This window comes from Taurulus bubalis, assembly GCF_910589615.1.
Source record: "Taurulus bubalis genome assembly, chromosome: 3".
Classification (NCBI taxonomy): domain Eukaryota; kingdom Metazoa; phylum Chordata; class Actinopteri; order Perciformes; family Cottidae; genus Taurulus; species Taurulus bubalis.
The window spans coordinates 13741269-13762441 of NC_136591.1; the positions used below are offsets into that span (position 1 = coordinate 13741269).

Below are 21173 nucleotides of genomic sequence, written 5' to 3' on the forward strand. Positions count from 1 at the left end.
ATTGAGCTTGATCTGTCTGTCAGTTTGGCGGACCTTTTCAACCGGATGTTGCGACGGCGTTGGCCCTGCACTACAAACAATTAACTCTTCCACATATTTACCCCGGACTGATATTCGCGGAAGAAAGAAAAGATATGTCAGCTGCGACTGGTTGTCACGTCACATGAGAGCGTTGGGCTATTTTTACCTTGGTGAGCGCACCTTCCCTGCACCTATTTGGAAAACAACGGATTTTTGAGGGGAAAAAAAAATGTGAACGGTCCTGAGCCGTCATTTTCCATTTGTTTGAGTGTCGTTTCTAAGTTTAGTTCCTTGTCACGGTTTAATTTCCAAACCTCCTTTGTATCCGCTTAGTGTCCGCCCACTAAACGGCTTGCAGGGCCACCGATGAGTAAGGTCAGCGCTTCAAGGATGGACCGGCTCACACCAGCTTCAGCCTGTGTTTGTTTATGCACTGTGAAGGCCACTCCAGCGTAATTAGAAGGATGTTAACACTAATGGGCCCGTGGTTATTAAGCTTAATCAAGAAATGCATACGCTTGCTTGCGCCCCCTCGGAACACACACACACACACACACACACACACACACACACACACACACAAGCATACACCTGTGTTCCTATAGATCTAACAGGAACAAAGCAGTGTGACCTTTCCAGAGCAGCACAGCTTAATAGCTCTGTATGAGAATATGGTTGTTATTCTGTGCAGGTATGTTGTTGTTTCTTCATGCAGCACATGTCAGGGTTTCTCAACACCCATTTGTAAAGCCTCTCTTTCTGCAATACCCTCTTCTTTCTTTCTTTTCTTTTTTGCTCTCTGTTCACTTCTAAATTCCAACATAAAATCCAGACAAAGTACTGCTTCCACCATATTCTTTGCAGCTTTAACATTTGGGGCAGGTGGTGTCGGGTGTGGCGGTGCATTAGCCCGCCATACGTGGCAAACAATCAAACAGCACAGCACCTGGGCATTCGCACGTCTCTGTCTGCCGCCGTGGCTTGATTGGCATGCTATTAAAAGACTTAATGTGAGAGGATGCTGCTGTTACTGCGGCTCTGTGTGCGTTTAGTGTGTTCACAGGCGTTGCTTCTGAGCAGGGGTGCGCCAGTGTGCCGCTTATGCCTGTGAGTAATGGTATTACGGTGTCAGATCCCCGTCATGTACAAGCAGAGTGTCAAACAGAAATGTCACTCATGTGTGAGCAATGGGCATTAAAACACTGATAACCCAATTACTGCAATCCTTCGGAAACGACTAACCAAATCAAAAGGTGCACTGATATGTCATCCAGTCTAGTAAGCTAAACAGTTTACAAAAAGGCCCCTTAAGTTGTGTCGGTGAGTTTCTCTTCCACTAATAGCTTCAATACTCAATCAGATCTAACAAAAGAAAAACAACTGAAGCAAACATTATCACAGTACTTTGGAGGCTAGGATATTTTTTCCCACTTTCCACCCCTGCATGTCTTCTTTCCAACATGATTCAAACATCACGGCCACACAACAGCACAGCAATTCACTATGATGACTCATTGTTGTTGTCTTGTTGCGAGCAAGAATTACCTAAAACCTCACGATTGCTTTTTAATCCTCTTCACAGTTATTTAGGTATGGTGGAGAAACACACAAAACAAATGATTAGCTACAGTAAATGTAGTCCTGACATTTGCTTCCTGGGGCTTGTAGATATTTGGTAAAAAATTTTAAAAAAAGAAGCTGCTGGTAAGCAATCATTTACCACACAATTGACTGACTGACTCACTGATTGTGTGTTTGTGTCCCTATTTATTGCATAGTTTTGTGAAATACACATGAAAATACATCGAAAGCCTCTGCCTCAGTCAGCCTAGTGTACGTGCCTTTGATGAAAGTAAAATTGTCTCTCAGTCTAAACAGCTCAGGTGGGCGTCACCGTCTCAACCTCCGCAGACTATTGAATGGGCCATCAGGCAGAGGAGGGTATTCTGGGCTGATCAATGAGATTCCTGGCTGATATATTTGCAGCGCAGATGTGCTGTCTGGGCTTGGAGCCGATCTAAACACGATTCTCAGTCTAAAAGCATGACTACCTATCAGCGTTACTGCTGATAGGTACTGCCCCCCCCCCCACACACACACATACACCCCATTACTCCCACTGGATCCCTCCATTTACAGTTATTTGGAGCAAGATAAGCGTCTGAGTGCTACCTCAGGAATTGTGTTTGTAGAAAAATCACTCTCTGATAGTTCCATCCCCTCCAGGGACATAACAGGCATTTTGAAATGTTTCAAACAAACCTCACAAGCACATCATCGCTGTCGAAAGCAAAATATGCCAAACATTTGAATCCTCCAAATGCACAAGGCACGGCTGTGTATCAAGTCCCCGCTGGTAGAATTAAGGAGGGGAATAATCATCAGACAACCCGAGCTGACAGAAGTGATTTCTGAACAGTCTGAAGCATGACTCATATTCAGACATGTGCTGTTGACATAGCTCACAACCATGATTTAGAGAAAATACTCCTGTGTTCTAATTGTCGCTAATTTGGCCACTATTATCTCCTCCAGGAGATTATGTATAACAGGGGTGTCAAACATACGGCCCGCGGGCTGGATCCGGGAATTGTTGTTAATTGTTAAAATTGCAGAAGAAAAATAAAAAATATAACTAACTGAGCCGGGGCTCAGACCACTGATCCTCTGATTGAACGATGGGCATGCTAACCATTGAGCCACAGTCGCAATCAATTGGGGCAATGGCATTACTAGAGGTATTGCTCAACTGCGAGGGAATCTGCAGAGGAGAGCCCAGGCAGATAAACAGTGGGCTGATGTCTGGATTTTTTGTCTTTATGTTTCTAGTTTATTGTAGAAAGACCTTAACATAGGGTTTATCATCCAAAAACCTTCACCAATGATTTAAACATAGAGAAATAGTCATTATTTATGCATAATTATGCTATGATTTTACTGGTCCGGCCCACTTGAGATCAAAATGGGCAGTATGTGGCCCCTTAACTAAAATGAGTCTGTCCACTGGTAATCTTGCATACTGCTGGACCCATCAGCCCAATATCGTTGGTGCTTATTCACGACTCTGTGTGAATTTGTCCTCTCATGATTTGCACACCTAGCTAAGACAATAGCATGTATAGATGCATGTTTGTATAACTAGCGCTTAGCAGATGATAAACTGAACCGAGGCCAAAATGTCTTCTCTTTGCGGTAGGAGGGGCAGCTGGTTTGCTCACAGCACCCATCCTGCGATGCATTTGACCAACAGAGCTAACAGCTGACAGGGCTAATGCAGCTAACCGATCATCAAGTCATTAAAAACAGGCTCACCAATCTTTTCTGCTTTGATATGAAGCCAGACATAAGAAGAGGGTGACGATCTGTCACTGAAATCTGTAACATTTTGTCAGTAGCCTATAATTGCATTCAGATGAAGAGGGTGAAGATATTACTCCCCGGTTATGACTATCATCTTAGAAGCAAATAAGCACCAATCAGTTTCAAAGAAATCAGTGGCTCCCTCCTCTTGTCCTCCCTAATAATGTCTTGTTGACAGTAGTTTGCAGAGACATTGCAAATCTGAGCCACAATGTTGACGTGAAGCTAACTCTAAAGGCAGTCTACAGTCCTCTACATTAAAGTCACAAACTCCAAGGATTTGTGTTCGCCTATACTGTCTTCAGATCGCAGCTTCATTTGTACAAGCACTTTGTGGAGACATTATGTGGGGAAGCGTCAGGGAAGGCAGACTACCACAGTTGGAGGAGCTCACGTTGGAGGAATGGCGAAGTGTACAAGGGAATGCATGTGGCTTCCCACACCTCACCGAGGATCAGAACCACAGTATTTAGTTACTGGCCATAAAAAGTTAGAATAAAAAGTAAGCATGAATATAAAGCTTATTTTTTACTGTTTATTATTAGTTGCCATCGGGCTAGCTTACTAGCCTGCCTAGATGTGTGGCTATAGCCAAGCATAATTGAGCTAACCTGAACTAGCTAACAACACATTTTCTCAGTTAGTAGTAAATAGATAAGGCATGACATCATTGGCATCCTCATCTCTACAACCTTTTCAATGGACTTGGATTTAATCTAATGTTACTTTCTAACTTGGCCACCATTTACATCAAGACAAAATGTTTTTTGGCAGACAAAGTGTGTTTTTGGCAGCATGTATTAACCTTACTTATGTATTATTAGCAAATGAAGCTCCCTAGCAACCTGAGTCTGAAACTTTGGTAATGTGATAACATTTGGTCTGTGTTCTAGCATGGTATTTCCCTGCAGATGTGAATGTCCTCTTGAACTCTTCATCAATGACAATGGCCCCTTTCCATTTATGCTTACTAAGTTGATTTACGTCTGGAATTCCCACATGACCGTCAATCGCTCCCCAAAGACCGAAACAATATTGAGTGACTTCTTGGTCTGATGTATTACATTTTAAAGATGGAGCGTTGTGTACGTTCACACTGGCATGTTTCAAGATACATTGTAATTGGTGATGCTAACAACTTGAGGACATCTTCAAACTTTACAACTATAGTTCAAAGGAACATGTTTCATCTCCAGGTTTGTGGATATATTCAAAGGCATGTGAAATATGTATAATCAGTCCAATTATTTTTACAAGTATAAGGTCAGTCCAATTACTCTTTTCCAATATTGTCAAGGCCAGGCCGAGGTGCCGTGTCCTGTCTCTCAGCCTGTACTGCAGAACTGTGCGGACCTAATTCTCACTGACGCTCTTATCAGCCTGTTGAGATCAAACTAAATCAAAAAGAGAGAAAAGGTGTGGATTTGGAGATGGACGAGATTTAGCCAAATCAGAACAATTTGAATTGTGTCAGGTACGATAGAGAAACTCTCTCTTTGAACCCTCTCTTACTGTCTGAACCGTCTTACTCGTATTACAACTGTAGAGAAGCTGTGTAGCGACTCGGTCCAGATCTGATTAGCATCTTGTCTGCATTCTTTTGCGTGTTTATGAAGAGATTGTCTTCGACAAATACATAGCTGCAGTCAAATAGTCGGAAAATTAAGTCCTGTGTCTTTTCCTTAACCTCGATGGGAAACGTCATGAGGTCAGGGAAAGATGTGAAGTAGAATTCATGAGGACTTTCACAAAAAACAAGTGAGGGCAGACGTTATAGGCGTCACTTGAAATGTTGCTGCTGCATGGAATTCTGGGAAGGCACGTTAGTCCACTGTACCCTCTGCAGCATTGAAGCACATGTAGATTTAGAGAATACGACCAGCTCTTATCATGACTGCACCTTAGATATATCAGACTTAAATAAAATTGAACCACAGCCCATGTATCGCAATAAAACCAAACACGTTAACCCCGCATGTGTTGGCCCTAGCACTAGGGATGGGTATCGTTTGGGTTTTTTCCGATACCGGTGCTAAACCGATACTTTTAAAACGATACCGGTGCCTAAACGGTGCCTGAACCGATACTTTTTTATTGCCAAGGCAATTTTTTTTCTTCAAATTGAACAATATTATTAACTGTTTAAAGCATACTATAGATATAAATAAATAAGTACATACAAAACACACTTCAAACTACAGCTTCAAACCTTTTAACTTCAAACTATAAAAATATATATTTAAAAAAAGAACAGACACCAGTCCAATCAGGTGTTCTGATGGGACCGTGTGCAACAGAACTCAGACACTGTTGGATTTTACAAACTGCAGCTTTACTGGACTACACGTCATCATTCATATCAACTGGAGAGATTTGTTCCATCAAGCCGAGGACGGACGTTCAAAAGCTCGTGCTCGTGTCTGCAGCGATCTCTGTGTGCGCGCACTGTGTGTGTGTGAGCGCTGGAAGCCCCGCCCCCTCGAGCCCCGCTCTGCATGCAGGCAGACAGACAGAGAGCAGAGCAGCGAGTGTGCTCTGATCCGCGCTATTTTAATAATCGTTTTTAGCGTGCGGGTACCGTGATACCTTTTTAGTATCTATATACCGTGCAACTTTACAGAGTAGTGTAAAAAAAAAGTATAGCACCGAAATCTGCGTTGCTTTTCGGTCCGGTAGGTACCGGACGTGTTGGAATCGGTACCCAACCCTACCTAGCACGTCTCTTTGGAGACTTTGAGGCTGATCAAATGTCATCTCTCCTCATGTAACAAGAAGGACCCTCTCATCCTTTTCGAAGCAATCTTGCCGAAAGAATAGATGGAAGAGGAATATTATACAACCACATCAGAGAGGGGATAACTTGCTATTTCCTCTCGAGACACAGCCAATCTTTGGGATGCCATTTCTGCATTTTCTTATATATCGCCACAGAGAAATAGCTATCAGAGCAGGGCGGCGATGTTGTTAGACTACGCAAAGGGAACGTGTGTGTGTGTGCGTGTGTGTGTGTGTGTGTGTGTGTGTGTGTGTGTGTGTGTGTGTGTGTGCGTGTGTGTGTGTGCCCAACTCTGCAACTTCAAACATCAACAGCTGTCTGGAAACTTTTGGCAGACGTCTCATCTCAGCCCCTTGTTTTCTTCCCGTCTTTTCCTCTTTTTTTTTTTGCTTTTTCCCGTCTCCGAAATGTATGTTGTGTCAAAAAAAAGTAACAAGAGAAGGTTTCATTCTTCTCGTTTAAAAGGAATCAATAGCTCTGTCTCTCCCCTTAACCGCTTCAAAGAATCAGTCTGCACTGATGCAATAATACACAAAGGTTGGAGGAACCATCTGTGTGTTATGGAGTTATTGTTTGAGAGCCTGTCGGAGAGTTTAAAATGAGAGTTGTGTATAAATTTGTGTGGGTGCATGTTGCCGGTGCGCCTTGAGGCATATTGCATCTCCAGAATTGACTTCCCGTCCACCAGTCCTTCTTTCCCTGTGGAATTTTCATTTCATCGCTGGGCAATTGTCGCGTCGTTGGCGCTTTGCGGCTGGCGTTCGACATTGCAGCATTGAAAAAACCATGGCGTCTGGTGTATTCGATATGACCTGTTTATCCCCACGGTGGATGGGAGTGGCCTAGAATCCACTATCCCAAATCAATGGCCCTTTGCAGAAAAAGCATCCCAAATGATAAGCTCAACTCCAAATACAGTCTCATCCCCCACTCACCTTGCCCCAACACAGAGAAAAAGGGTGAGGGGAAGGGTGTGAAAAAGCCAAATCAATAGGTTTTTCATTACTGCATTGATTCATGAGTCTTTTCAGATTATTTCCTTGCAGATCCGTGGACAAAGGAAAGTGCGTTTCTTTATTTATTTATTTTTGGTCCGTTCTTCTTCAAACCAAATTACCAGCTGGACCATGTGAATGGAAATAATAAGCGAGGGGCGTCCCGCAATGTTTTGTTTCATCTCTTTGCATTCTCTCCACCTCCAGCGCAGCAGGTGGGATTGATTGGCCAGGTCGATGGCACCAGAGCTAATTGGACAAAAGTAATAAATATTTAGACTCTTTTGTGAGGGGAGGGGTGGAACACAAGCTCAACAGAGCATTACCATCATTATTGTTATTCTAGCGAGAGCAGGGAGGCAGATTGCTTGATTAGACCGCGGTTGACTGAAGGTCAGAGAAATCCATATGCGTCCAGGTTTTTTGTTTGCCGTCAACTCCCAAGGCAGCGCTAATTTACTTTTAACTCTGAGTTTTCGATAAAGGTAAACAGTTACTGTTTGGGGAGAACTCAGATGTAGATTATTCAGTCTGCCGTGTTCTCTCATTTAGTTGCAGATGCACGAATGCACACATTTTCACAAATACACAACAGGTGAACATGTTCGACGTGCTTACACATACATGCATATTGGAATATTCACAAGCACGTACACGGCAACAAGTCGCAATATCTAACAGCTAGATAGGTTGTTGGCTAGTGGCCACCAGAACCATAACCAAAAGAAATCATAAGGGTGTTTTGTAATCTGCAAAGGTTTGATCAGTGTCCGAATCCATCATTAATGTGCTGTACTGTAGCTTTGTTTTGTGTGCCCTTCTCCCCACGTATAATGTTGTATTGTGTCTTTTATCCTGTACTGTTTGCTCTTGTTTTATGTTGTTTTTTGTTTTCATGTTTTTATGGTCTGTCAAGGGACTACAGATGTGAATTAGCTGTAGCTAAAATCTGGTACAGTGCATCAAATGGTGACATTTATGTTTTAACTGTACATGGTCCCATTTAAAGATGAAAAAGATTTAAAGATATATACTGTGTATATATATATATATATATATATATATATATATATATATATATATATATATATATATATATATATATATATATATATATCAGCTGTCGGTCGGACAACAGTCAATATTTCGGGGGGTTCTGGTGTGGCCAGCGGAGATCCAGATAAAGGATATCCAGGCCATGACTTCTTTCCATGATTAAAGGTTTGGTAAAAATAGAACTACTAAGTTAGGGAAAGAGCATGGCCATGGTTCAACAAATCCAACGGCAGTTGTTGGTAGGAGACGTAGTAATATGACAGCAAAGGCCCGAGTGTCAAAGTCAAACTCTGCAAACCCCAACATTGCCCTTCAGGTTTAGTTTTCAGCACGATAACCTTTGCCTCTGAGAGAGAGTAATCCCTCACGTGATGTCAAGAGGTCACCATAGGTAAATTTAAGCTTTAAACATATGACAATATTTATTCTCTTGCCAAATGTGCAATGTGGTCACCTTTTCGAGAAGTTTCTAGCTCTTTTGACTTTTCTGTTCAAAGACGGGCTGTGCGCATAGCATCTCTAAACGTATACATGTTCTCTCTTTTTAGTAGAATGCCCTCCGATAAACACCTTTTCTCCATCTTTTCGCTCTGTCTCACCTCCCTATTAACGTGTGCTGCATGAGGATTGGGTGGACTTGCCTCAACGGGAGCAGCAGGTGTTTGCTGGGAGAAGCGGTGACACATGGATGCGCCCTGTCAAGCTACTCATTAGAGGCTCTGCACCTCCTTTGTCTCCTCATTTAGAGGAGAGAAGAGTGCACACACACAAACACTCATGCAGGTGTACAAAGCAGCAGGTGGCCACTATCAGCTGGACAAATGAAAGCAGGCAAAGTCAACAGCAGCTCAACAGCAGGATGGATGTAGGAATGAGAGAGGAGTATACTATGTTCTTTTTTTCCCTCAACTTTGGCACTTCTGTGAATGACATTCCCGCCTGTACATGTGCTGATGATAAAGACAGAGTAAACAGTGACAAGTACGACTGTGACAGTGGCATCAGGCGTACAGGAAGTGTCTCCAGGGGAGGCATAGCATATGGTAGATGCTCCGCATGAGAGGGGTGTTAATTGATGAGAATTAGTTCACAGTTAGTACACACGCAAGATACGCAGTGAGGATGCACGTGCTGCATGTCTAATTCTTGGGACATTCTAAATGAGATGTCAGCGTTTCCGATTTCTGGAACCCTCGGGAGCTTAATTGGAATCAAAAGTAAAGTTGCTACTCTTTGACACAACACATGTAATAATAGTTAGGTTAGGTACAGGGGCTGGAATGGGACCTGTTGGACCTATGAATGGTGGAGACAGACCATAGTGACTGAAACATATTGCATCATATTTTTTTAAATATCAAATTGAAGTAATCCCCTTCCGGCATTTGATGCGCTGTGTCTCGGTAAAACCCCTGCTGCTTTCTTGGCTGCTCCTTCAACACCCAGAATAGAATTAAAGCCTTAACGTTACAGGAACGTGAAATGATGTTAAATTTACAACAAAGATGGAGTCACGCTTTGTGACATTGTCTCATATAGTTGTGTCGTCTTGCTATTAAACTATTGGAATGACTGAATCATGTATTTTCCGGGTGGTGATGGAAGTACTCTAACCTAGCATGGGGTGGTGTAGATTTAGACTAATTTAAGCTTTAATCTTCCCTTGACTGTGTGTTAGCTTTTCCCCAATATATTGCACATTTATTAGAGAAAGGAGAAGTTAAGAAAATCATGTATTCCCTTTTAATTACTGTATCAAGGCACACTAGCATTTGACCAAAGTTCCAAGAGACAAATGCAAGAAAGAATGACCAAAATGAATGCAGTTGATGCTGCGATGTCGATATAGTTTTAGTCGAGTAGTCCAGTGCTCAGTCGGGACTTGGTCAGTCGGACTGCTTTCTCTCTCTTTTAAGTGTAATCACATTCCTTAAAATGCGCTCGGCTCAATCTTCCATCAGCTATCTCTCCCCCCCAACACGACTCCTCTCATCTATCACAACAATGGCTCACCTCCCTCCCTGTTTGTCAGCCATTTTAGAAATCCTTCCTCTTCTTCCTCTCAGCTGTCTCCTGCCCAGCTTCTGCGAAGCAGTGCTGCACTGTTAATAATAAACACAGGGAGAGAAAAAAAAGAAAGAAAGGAAAATGCCAACTTTCTTCTTCTCTCAATTCGCACTCTCCCATCCTCTCCACTCCCTGTTTCCATACCCTGCTGTCTTTCTTCATCCTCTCTATTTATCCCTCCCTCCTCTGTCACACAACCTCCTTGCCGTGCTGTGATAATTAGTCAGTGCTAAAATAATACAGCCTCAAGAAAACAACACGAGGGCTTAGCTCCGCTGGGAGGGTATGAGGAGAGAGAGGGGAAACCAGGGAGAGGGAGGAGAGTTGTGTGTGTCAGCCGATTTCAAATGGCTACCAGCGGATTGTTAGATAATGAAAGTGTCGGGTAGCTGAGTGAGTGTGTGTGTGTGAGCGCAATGAGATGGCATGTGTCCATTCTTTATCAGCCAGCCTTTTCCCTGTGTGTGACTAAGACTGTGTGAGGCCCGTTGCCATGCATGTTATCCAGAGACCTTTTGGCCCTGCAGTCAGTCTGACCAAGCACACCTAGTTAGCGATTTGTAGCGCACACAAAATAAATAAAACAAGGATTTGTGTGCATGCCGTACAGTATGAAGGACTATGGCAGGGGTCACTAATAGGCAGGCCGCGGTCCGGACCCAGACGCTGTTGTATCCGGACCCTGGACCTGCAATCGATAGAAAATTGGGAATGATTTAACTTGAACGGATCACCTATATTTTAACCGGCGCAGCTCATTCAGCAGTCCAGGAAACACACCGACCAATTGCACCCGTTGAAAATCACCTCACATGATGCTACTCATCCAAACACAAATGTGCATTGCTACTCGATTGAGATTGAGTAGCAGTGAATCTCACACACACACACACACACACACACGGAGGGGCAGGACAGTCGGAGCAATACTTGAGTCAGAGAAGTTATTTCACAGGTTGTGGTCCAAAAAAAGAAACGTGGACAGCGAAACCAGAGCCTTATGCCTTTTATGTCCATTTGTTCCCGTGGACGGTTCTGAGCCAGTATGTCCTCATATGTTCAGAGACCGTGCCGATTATTACAAGTGGCAATGTGAGGCGCCACTACAAGACAAAAAGCACAACTCTATTGAGTCAATGTACCCACTCAGATCCGAAAGGAAGGCACAGAAAGATAAACAATCTAATCACATTAATCCACTGCCCAACAATGCTGTTACAGAAAGGGGAAGGAGGCTGAAATGAGTGGTTTTAATAACCTCAGATGACTTCCTTGCACACAAGTTTCTCTCATTAGAAGATGACAAGAATATTATATTGTGGCTTTTTTCTGGTGACAACTTTTTTCTGAATCAACTGAAATAAAAGTGGCAGGGCATGTGCAATTCAGTTAGTACTTTGTTATGTAGCCTAATTATTATTATTTATTCTTAAATGCATCCCTTATATTACATGAAATGAGAGAAGAATGTGTATTATTAGAGTATATATTATATACACTTTTTTCAATGAAGATAACATTAAATTAATCAGAAATACACTATACATTGTTAATGTGGTAAATTACTATTCTAGGTGGAAACGTCTGGTTTTTAATGAAATATCTACATAGGTGAATAGAGGCCCATTTCCAGAAACTATCACTCCAGTGTTCTAATGGTACATTGTGTTTGTTCATCGCCTTAAATTAATGGATGATTAGAAAACCCTTGTGCAATTATGTTAGCAGAGCTGAAAACAGTTATGCTGGTGAGAGAAGCTATACAACTGGCCTTCCTTTGAGCAAGTTGAGTATCTGGAGCATCACCTTTGTGGGTTCGATTATACTCTCAAAATGGCCAGAAAAAGAGAACTTTCATGTGAAACTCACCAGTCTATTCTTGTTCTTAGAAATGAAGGCTATTCCATGCGAGAAATTGCAAAGAAACTGAAAATGTGTCTGGGTGACCCCAAACTTTTGAACGGTAGTGTACATGTATTATTTATAATTCATCCAGTTCGATTTGAAAACTGACAGTTACATATTGTTGAGATATTATTCAATTGAACATTCTTTATTCGTAATATGTTTCCTACATACAGATGTTGATGAAACTGCTAAGCTACTTCAATATGTATGGCACAAAATTAAACTACAACTTCAACATTATTTTGATGTTTCAGACCTTTGTATAAGGAAATTCTCTCGAACTGGACCTTGTTGAATTGTAATTGAATACCCCTGGATTATGGCATGTGTACATATGTGATTCTGCAGCCAATCAACTGGGCATTTTTATCTAATAACTTTAAATTTAGCGAGAGAAAGTTGCCTGTTGTAGCCTCACAAAAGTTAGGATCAACTCTTCTTTGTGTCATGTTATTGTAAATGGAAAATTGTTGTTTTGTTTGCTGGAAACGGTCAATATGCAACTCGAAGATGTCACATTGGTCTCTAACCAGGGAGGGCACTTGAGCAGGCCTCAAAATGTGGAGTAAAACTAAGCTTGAAGGAATCTTGTTCATCTGGAAAAAATGAAACAAATGCTTGAATGATGACAAGGCAATCAAAAGTGAGGCTGGCAAGATCACTCAGAAAGCAAAATGGCATGTACAGCGAAGCAAACACATCAGTCAAGAGCGTGATGTAATTGGGGTCTTTTGGACACAATGTTGCATTTTAGTTCTGGTCCATTTCACATTGACTTCTTATAAACAAAACAAGAGGAGTAAACCTGACGTTACACAGACTGACACGTTGGGCAATTGTCATCCTGCATCTTTAGGACCCACGTGGGGAAACCAAATTGTGAAACTGACAGAAGTAAATGAAGCAAATTTAACAGCTTTTGACCAGTTAATCCCGGGAATTCCTGTGATGACTGGCATAGCCTTTGTGTTGATTAATTATAAGATCGCTTCCTGAACAGATTTCACAATAGGCAGATGGATTTTTTTGGTAGTTTAACTTCTGAAATCCTACTCAAATCAAATTTCTGCTTTCTTAAAATCCTGTGGCCGGTTCCTTTGCGTTCACACAAACGAACTAGAATCCGAGCCCCTTTCCCAGAGTTCGGTTGTTTGGTCTGCACCAGAGTTTGATAAGCAGCTTTCAAACCAGCCCAAACTAACCATGCCAAACAGTTCAGGTGTGACAGCATCCTGTCTCTTCATATAGCTACAAACAAACACATGCATTGGTATCGACTCATACAGTCTGTGTTTACATGCATTTAGGCCCTAGGGAAGACTTGACAGCCCACAGAATTGAGAGCAGTTCACTGTGGCTTCATTACGCTATGCTAATGGGTGCCGACGCCCATCACTACCGGACTTAGTGGAGCCGGGCCAAAATCCTAACTCCTGTGTTTGAAACACAAAGTCACTCGGCGCACGAGGCGGGTGGATCTTTTAGGCTGGAACTCATAAATACTGTTGAGGCAAAGTTACTTTGACAGGCAGATCTGAGGAATTTCCTTTGTTGATGTGGAGGGCTGCTGGTTATACTGACAGCATAGCCAACACAAAGTGTGTCAGTTTGCCCTAGTTTGAATGCAACGCAACTGAGGTTGAGCGAAGAGGCAGAGGGGCATGACAGCCAGGCCTGGGCCCTATTTCTCGTACCTGGCTTACTGAGTTAGCGGGCTAATTGTCAGGATAAGATGACGTAGGTCAGGCTTTCTCGGTTTCTCGAAGCAAGCTTAGATAAATCACCATAGCAAAATCCAAAAATGTAAACCTGCTCCCGGGCAGGCTTACTGAAATTCACTGGATAAACTGGACACTCCCACGGACAAAAAAGGCAGCTCCCTTCCTCATTGATGAAGGAGCGATATTAGTTATATTAGTTTTAGAGGGAGAGAGTTCTTCCAGATCGCCAGGATCCATCCTTTACCTCATCATGACTTCTTGTACGCGGCGATATAGATTTTGCCGGCAAGAAATAATTTATTTACGAGAGCTTCTCGAGCCGCGGACATTGATCACCACAGGCGCAGCTGATCGCCCGTCTCAGACACAGACTATCAGCCGCTGCATGCCGCGCTGTTCTTAAGTTTATTTAGCTCTTAAGAAACTTATGGATGTGTTGAAAGCACTCATAATTATATGACAGTGCTATTCGTATACCATACATATCATTATTGTAGAACATGATTAAGGTGATCGTGATGAGAATACGGAGAATCACACACGATTTATTTTCACTGCTTCAATTGATTGAATTTCTGATTATGAATAATACATATATACTGATCCGCCCATACACATATTCAAACTCCTAGTTATATGGTAATCTACACATACATGTATATACACAGTACATGATACATACGCACATACAGTACATATATCCTCATAAGTATATATTTATTCGTAAATATAATCTGATTGATTTGGGTGATGAAGCACTTCAAATTAGCCGATACATTTTCCCAACACTGACACATTTAACTTGTCTGATATATTTGCGACGCTTATGTCTCGCAGCGGGGGCGATGTTAAAGTTGCGTTCACGGCAACAATGTTGCAAAAACGTTGGAATATTCGCAACGCGTTTGCTGTGAATGACTACGGTATTTACTTCCTCATATGTGTTCATCTCCTGCTTCTCATCAGAAAAATAAAAAGAGGTTCCTCTGAGTTTATTTGCCATTGTACTGTTAGAACATCGTGGTGTCAGTGCTCGATTATTATCCCTTCTGAAGAGGAGCGGGCACGCGCATTCATCCAGACGACTGACGTCCAGTGTTATAATACATATATTTATATGACATCGGACACCTTTCGTTGGTCATAATGTCAGCTTTCTTCTGAGCATGTTCTTCATTTACGTTTGAGAATACACCACACATCTTTCTGTTGCAACTCAATGATAAGACCCTCTCTCCATCCTCTGTGTGCTTTTTTTTTGCAGCTGGGACAACATACATCTTTGGGAGAGGCGGAGCCCTCATCACATACACCTGGCCACCCAATGACCGGCCGAGCACACGGGCAGACCGGCTGGCAGTGGGCTTCAGCACGCAGCTGAAGGAGGCCGTTCTGGTCAGAGTGGAGAGCGCCAAGGGACTGGGAGATTACCTGGAGCTGCACATAGTAAGATACCACCGTGGGGATATCGAAGGGGGGGGGTTGAAATGATGGCGAAATGAAAAGTGAAAGTACCCTAAGATAAACTCTTGGGGAAACCCAGAAAGTAAAAATGGGATAGGAGAGGTGTAGAACATGGGATGATGCCAAGGGACTATGAGAGGACTTTTAGACAAGTCACTGGAGGACAAGAGAGAGGAGGAAGAGAATGAGTGAAATAATGAATGGAGGTTTGGAGAAGCAGAAAGTAAGGATGTTAAAAATTGGACTGCACCAAAGGCCAGGACAGAGTAAGAGGGAGGCAGAAGGAGAAAGAAGAGGAGAGGAACTGAGGGTCATTGGTGCAGAATGAGTACAGTGAAAAGCACTTTGTAGTAGTGCAGGAGTGCTTTGGTTTTTTGTTCACAATACGTCACTCTACTTGGATATAAAAACTACAAATATTTCAACTTAGGTTTCTAGTAGTTTTGATCTTAATTCCAATAAATGTAAACCTAGAATGAACTTAGTGAATACACCTTGCTGGGAATGATGCTCAAAACTATGATAATAGTTTAAAAGTATAGAGAAATATGAATATGCTCTCAAATTATGCAACTGTAATGACTTAGAATTCCAGGTTTCATTCAAACTGGGTTCACTCCTCCTCCTTGATTCATGAAAGAGTGTAGTTCAATCTTAATCGTTCTCAAAAATGGCATTATTTGGTTGGTGTGTATTACTTCACAGGGTCACTGGGAGAGAATCCGTGTGTAGTCCAGAAAAGCACTAATCACCCACATCACTTCTTTTTATCTCCTGTCAGACCAGTTATTGGCATCATCTCTGCTTGTATTGCTTTCATGTGTTAGGCTTAAAGGTCATTTAAAAAGCCCTCTAATGATAACTTTAAATATCAATTAAGTGACAGCAGGCATTTAAAAATGCATTAACACCGGCTGTAATTGTCGCGTTGACCCTGCTTATTCTTCCCAGTAATACACTGAAAGCTCAGTTAATCACCAACCAAGTCCACACCTGGTGACTCTGATCCACTCATCCTGTTGTGCGCATCACACAGTTAAACATTATATGAGTATGTTGCAATGTCCTGCAGTCCCTTTACACTCTCTTAAAGAACACGGTGAAAGGAAACGATCAGCGTTATCCACACTTACAGTATCTGTGTGTGCGTGTGTGCGTGTGTGTGTGTGTGTGTGTGTGTCTGTGTTTTCACACCACTAACATTGCGGTGACCCCAATTTGTTTGGGCCACCCATGCCTGGGAGCAACAGGAACATTGTTGACCCTGGGTCACTTCTCATTCAGTAATCAGTACGCTGAGAGGAACCGAGAGGGGTGGAGGGGATAGATCAGGTTAGGTCAAGGCCAATTTGAATGCTCTTAACATCAGAGATGATAAATAATGATAATAACGGGATGGATTAAAGATTACTGTTGTTAATGCAGTGGACACAACAAATGATGCTTGGGGTTGAAGTGATGATGGAGCAAAGTTCAACCGGAGCAACTTTAAAGGGTCAATGCAATGGGTCATTTTCTAGCACTATTTTTGTTGGTTTTTAATATTGGGTCGTTTGGAGAGAGTCACATATGACTCAACCAACAGTCATACAAATATAAATAGTATATGATAGAATAACGAAAGCCAAAATGTGGCATCCTTCACCTCTAGTTTGTATGTCTCCATGCAGTTTGTCCAGGTTTTCAGCAGTCATCCAAATACAATAGAAGTGGATGGGAGTTTAATTGCGGTACTTCCAACTTCCCAGAAACTCTGTCCTAATTACAGAACATAATCCACAGGCCTCACTGTGACTGGATCTACTTTCACCCGAAATAAATAGTCCCCGTTAAAACTGTTGACAGTGTGTTCTCTGGATTATCCTAAATAAAGAGAAGCTGTTTCTGTGATTAGGTCTGTTGGATTTTAAATGTCATTTCAATGCTTTGCGAGCGCCACAACTAAATTTAATTGGCCTCCATTGTATTGGGTGGGGGGGCAAATATTTAAAAAATTAGGGAAGTAAAACCGAAACTATTCACATGGCTTTTATGCTATTTGGGTGAACTGAATCTTTAACTTAGATTCAACTTGTTTTATCTGAGTTTGAGATGAGTTGGTGCATTAGTTCTTTATTCTAACCTGAATGAGTGGCTCCTGGCTGTTTATCTCTGGCCGTCGCTCACCATCACTCAACAGTCATTATTTTTGCCTGCTCTTCTCTCGACTGCATATTCTCCTTCTGACTTCTGTGTCTTTCATTTGCTCTCTCATTCCCCCACGTCTGGCTCGCTCATTCTCTTTCTCTCACGCTCGCACACACATCAGTGCCTCTGACACACCTGCCCTGCTCCTCTGCTCCCATTGCAATTACATTTCATTTGCTGCCGCTGCTCTCGAGTCGCTCCCCGAAATGACTCTGTTCAGCCCGTGGTGGGTGTTTGGGTCCCGTTAATTATGCCCGTCTCTCTTTGAAGGGAGAAGTACAGGCAAATTAGACCTGAGAACCCAGGAGCCATGGCCCTGTGTCATCCCAGCTGATGTGGGCCCTCACAGACCCAATCAAAGTACAAAATAGCTCTGCGTTTAAGCGGTGATGGTGGCCCTTAGGTCCAATAACTGGGGCCTTATTCATTAGCTTTGGCCGGTGCTTCAAAAAATAGCAATTCACTCTTCATCCTGTGTTGCTCCATGTTTTATTTCAATTTCCTGGCCCTCTGCATTTTGAGAACAGACCACCAATGACGCAGTTGATTAGTGTTAATGTTAAAGTTAATGGCCTTTCTTAGCCAAGTCGGTGGCCCAAAGACTGATCACCAGCATTTACTGTCATGACAGGATATAACACAGCATGATGGATGCCGTCTCTGTCTGTCTAACTAGAAATACTGGCACTGGTGGGCACGGCTGATAATAAAACGCCACCAGGATGTGATGGAGCATGATTCCTTATCTCTCACGAACCACCCGTCTCTTTATACACCCTTCTACCCTTACATGCCCTCCACCTCTTTCGTGTCCCCCCCTATTACTGTCTATTTACCTGACAGAGATCACTCACTACCTCTTCTTGACATGCTGTCATCAGGCCCGGGGCGGGAGATGTAAAGTTGATGTCATGGGATGCCTAATACCAAGTGTGCTGACTGTGGCTGCTTTAATAAGGACATAGCGTATTCTCACAAGGCCTTGTTTATTTAACTTCCCTAATTATTTACTGTGGGTGTGTCTGAAAGTGCTACAAACTTTCTCGTTGACATTTTGAGAGTTGTAGATGAAAAAGCTTTGTGATTAATTATCTGGAAAATGCCATGGGAATGAGTCATTGGCAAGCAGACCAAACATGACTGCACATTTTGCTGTTGCAGGGCAGTATTGCCCATATGTCTGTAAAGATTCCCTGTCATCCACGTCAGGGCACTTAAAGCAGTAGTTCACCAAAAAAACTGCTGGGTTTGCTACCTGGTCATGGAGAACTTTTGCTGTTATGCAGCAGACTTCATCAGTTCTACTGACTGGTAGGGAGTCCCTCTGTATTTAATCACCCAGAGAAGTTAAATACCTCGGAACTCCCCAAGAGTCGGTAGAGCTATTTAAGTCTCTTGGATGAATGCTGAAGCATTTCAAGAATACTCAACAAAGTCCAGTCGCCTTTTCCATTCTGCACAGATGGCAGCTCAAGTTGTAACCCCTAAACCCTAAATTGAATGCATACAGTGGGGTTTACAATTACTTTGGGGTTTGAATTTGCAACTGGCAGTCACGTCACGGCTGTGTTCTTTTTCCCTCAAACTGCTACTAGACAGTCCGGTTGTCATGAGCTATTGCTGTTAATTCAACCTCGTCGTTTCATTCCTAACAGAGTGATGTTGATGCTGCTGTTTAGAATGGCAAAGGTCAAGTCCTCTTATTTAGCAATTGCCAGGTCTTTTAACCATACCTAGACCTTCTTCAGCAAATGGAACTGGTGCAGGTGTCATCAACAGAGTACATAACCTTGGTAAAGGAAGTTGCAAAGATCGTAACCCCAAGGATGGTCTTCTTGATCTTTCTTTACCACGTACCCTTTGTCCGAGACTTAACTTCTTATCATTCGATGCTGTAACCGGTCAAAGTATCCTCATACAACAGTTCGTATGATATCTTACTAAAGGTATTCATTCTTCATGTCTTCCACTACAAATGTACAGCAACATGAGAGATCAGTGCGTCTGCCCAAAGCCCCATCAGTGCAGAACCTGTTAAGGCAAATAAAACTCTGTGGTTAGATTAGCAAAAGGATTGTGCTTTGGTTAAATTAGGTGTAATTTAGTGAGATAACTTGTGTGTGTGGCCTTAGTTAAGGACTTAATTTACGTAACAAAAGTAAGGTAAAATAAGTCAACGTGGATTTAAGCTTTCTAGCATTAAAGTCCTGTATTTGATCGACCCATCCATCCTGACCTCCTCCCTATGTAGATTTAGTCATCTATACATTATCTGGCTCACGATTACGTATGTTATGTACAAATCACAGTGTATTACTTTTCTTAGGTATTAGTACCTAAGTGAAGGAGAACAACTTAAACCGGTTTTAGGCTGTAAACACCATGGCAAAGTCCAATGTACTTTGGTAAAGCGATGACACCAAAGAAGGCCGCAGGACCTTTTTGAAGGTTCTGGGAAGTAGTTAGGATATTTATTCTCGAGGACATTGAAGATACACATTTGGTTTCACCACTCACAACATGAATTACATAGGAACATATCACACCTTTTATTATTACAGTGAGAATTTCCTTTTTTCCCAGAATGTCCCAGAATCTCTGCAATGCCTTTGACAGGATGTCAGATCAACAGAAGTAAAACAAAATGGCCATTTGGGAGGGCAGGACATAATTTTTCCCAATCTTGATGACATTTCCACAATAGGGCCTGGGGTGTGAGACTCTGGGAATGAAGAGTACAGACAGATATGGAAGTGGGCTGATAGCTAAATCTCCCATCTGTGGCTGCTGGAAAAAGCCGATGTCCTTGCAAGACCTTGGAGGCCAAAATAAGCAGGCTATAATGTATATAAAAAAGCCCAAAGCATTATTTTTCTTTCTTTTCTGACACATCACCAAACTACTATGATTATAAAAAAATATCAAATGATGATTTCGAATGATGCGTTCGCTCACTTTATGCACGACATATGCACTGATATTCTCCAGGAAGTGCTGTTTTTTTTAGGTCAGCCCAGTTTAAATCACTTGCTACACTAAAACACACTGTGATAAACAAATGCACTGAGGTAAATTTAACCTTGGTAGATCATCTAGGATTTAGCTTCCCTTGTCCAAAAGTGTTTGTTGACGACAATATGGAGGAAATGGATTGTCTAGAGGGCCCTTTACAAAACCTCTCAACTAATCTTCAGCTTTACGACTCATCAGGTATTAAGAGAAATTAGCATTCAGGTTCTTAAATTCTGAGTGATTCCTCGCTGTTCAAATGTACGTGAGTATGCAGATATGTAGCAATAAAGGCACGAAGCAGAGCAGCAAATTGGGGTTGTTAGTTATGCACAGAGAGATGAGTCGTTAATGAAGAAAGGAGCAAATACCAGAGCCATTCCCTTCACGAGCTACTCATAAACTTTCTAAATGGCCCGGCAGATGGCTGAATAAAGTCGTAGCAGCTTAGCCTTTCAGACTAGGACTCGCACTGCCTTTTTCTTTTCTTTTTTTGAGTGCATTTCTTTCCAGGTGTCTGTTTGTATTTATTGCGGTTCTTACAGCACTGCTCACGTTTGACAGTCATTACATTTACAGCTGGCAAGTTGTCGCACTAACTGCTCTGTG

General features: G+C 42.3%; 1 protein-coding gene across 6 annotated transcripts in view; it reads left to right on the plus strand.

Annotated features, from left to right (window-relative positions):
* nrxn2b (neurexin 2b) overlaps positions 1–21173 on the plus strand; it is a gene marked incomplete at both ends in the record, with an annotated part of 555176 nt that overhangs the window by 434931 nt on the left and 99072 nt on the right. For all 6 annotated transcript variants that reach the window (XM_079216104.1, XM_079216103.1, XM_079216106.1 and 3 more), the window contains one exon: positions 15169–15350. In XM_079216104.1, coding sequence (XP_079072230.1) covers positions 15169–15350 — 182 coding nt within the window. The remainder of the gene's footprint in view (positions 1–15168; positions 15351–21173) is intronic.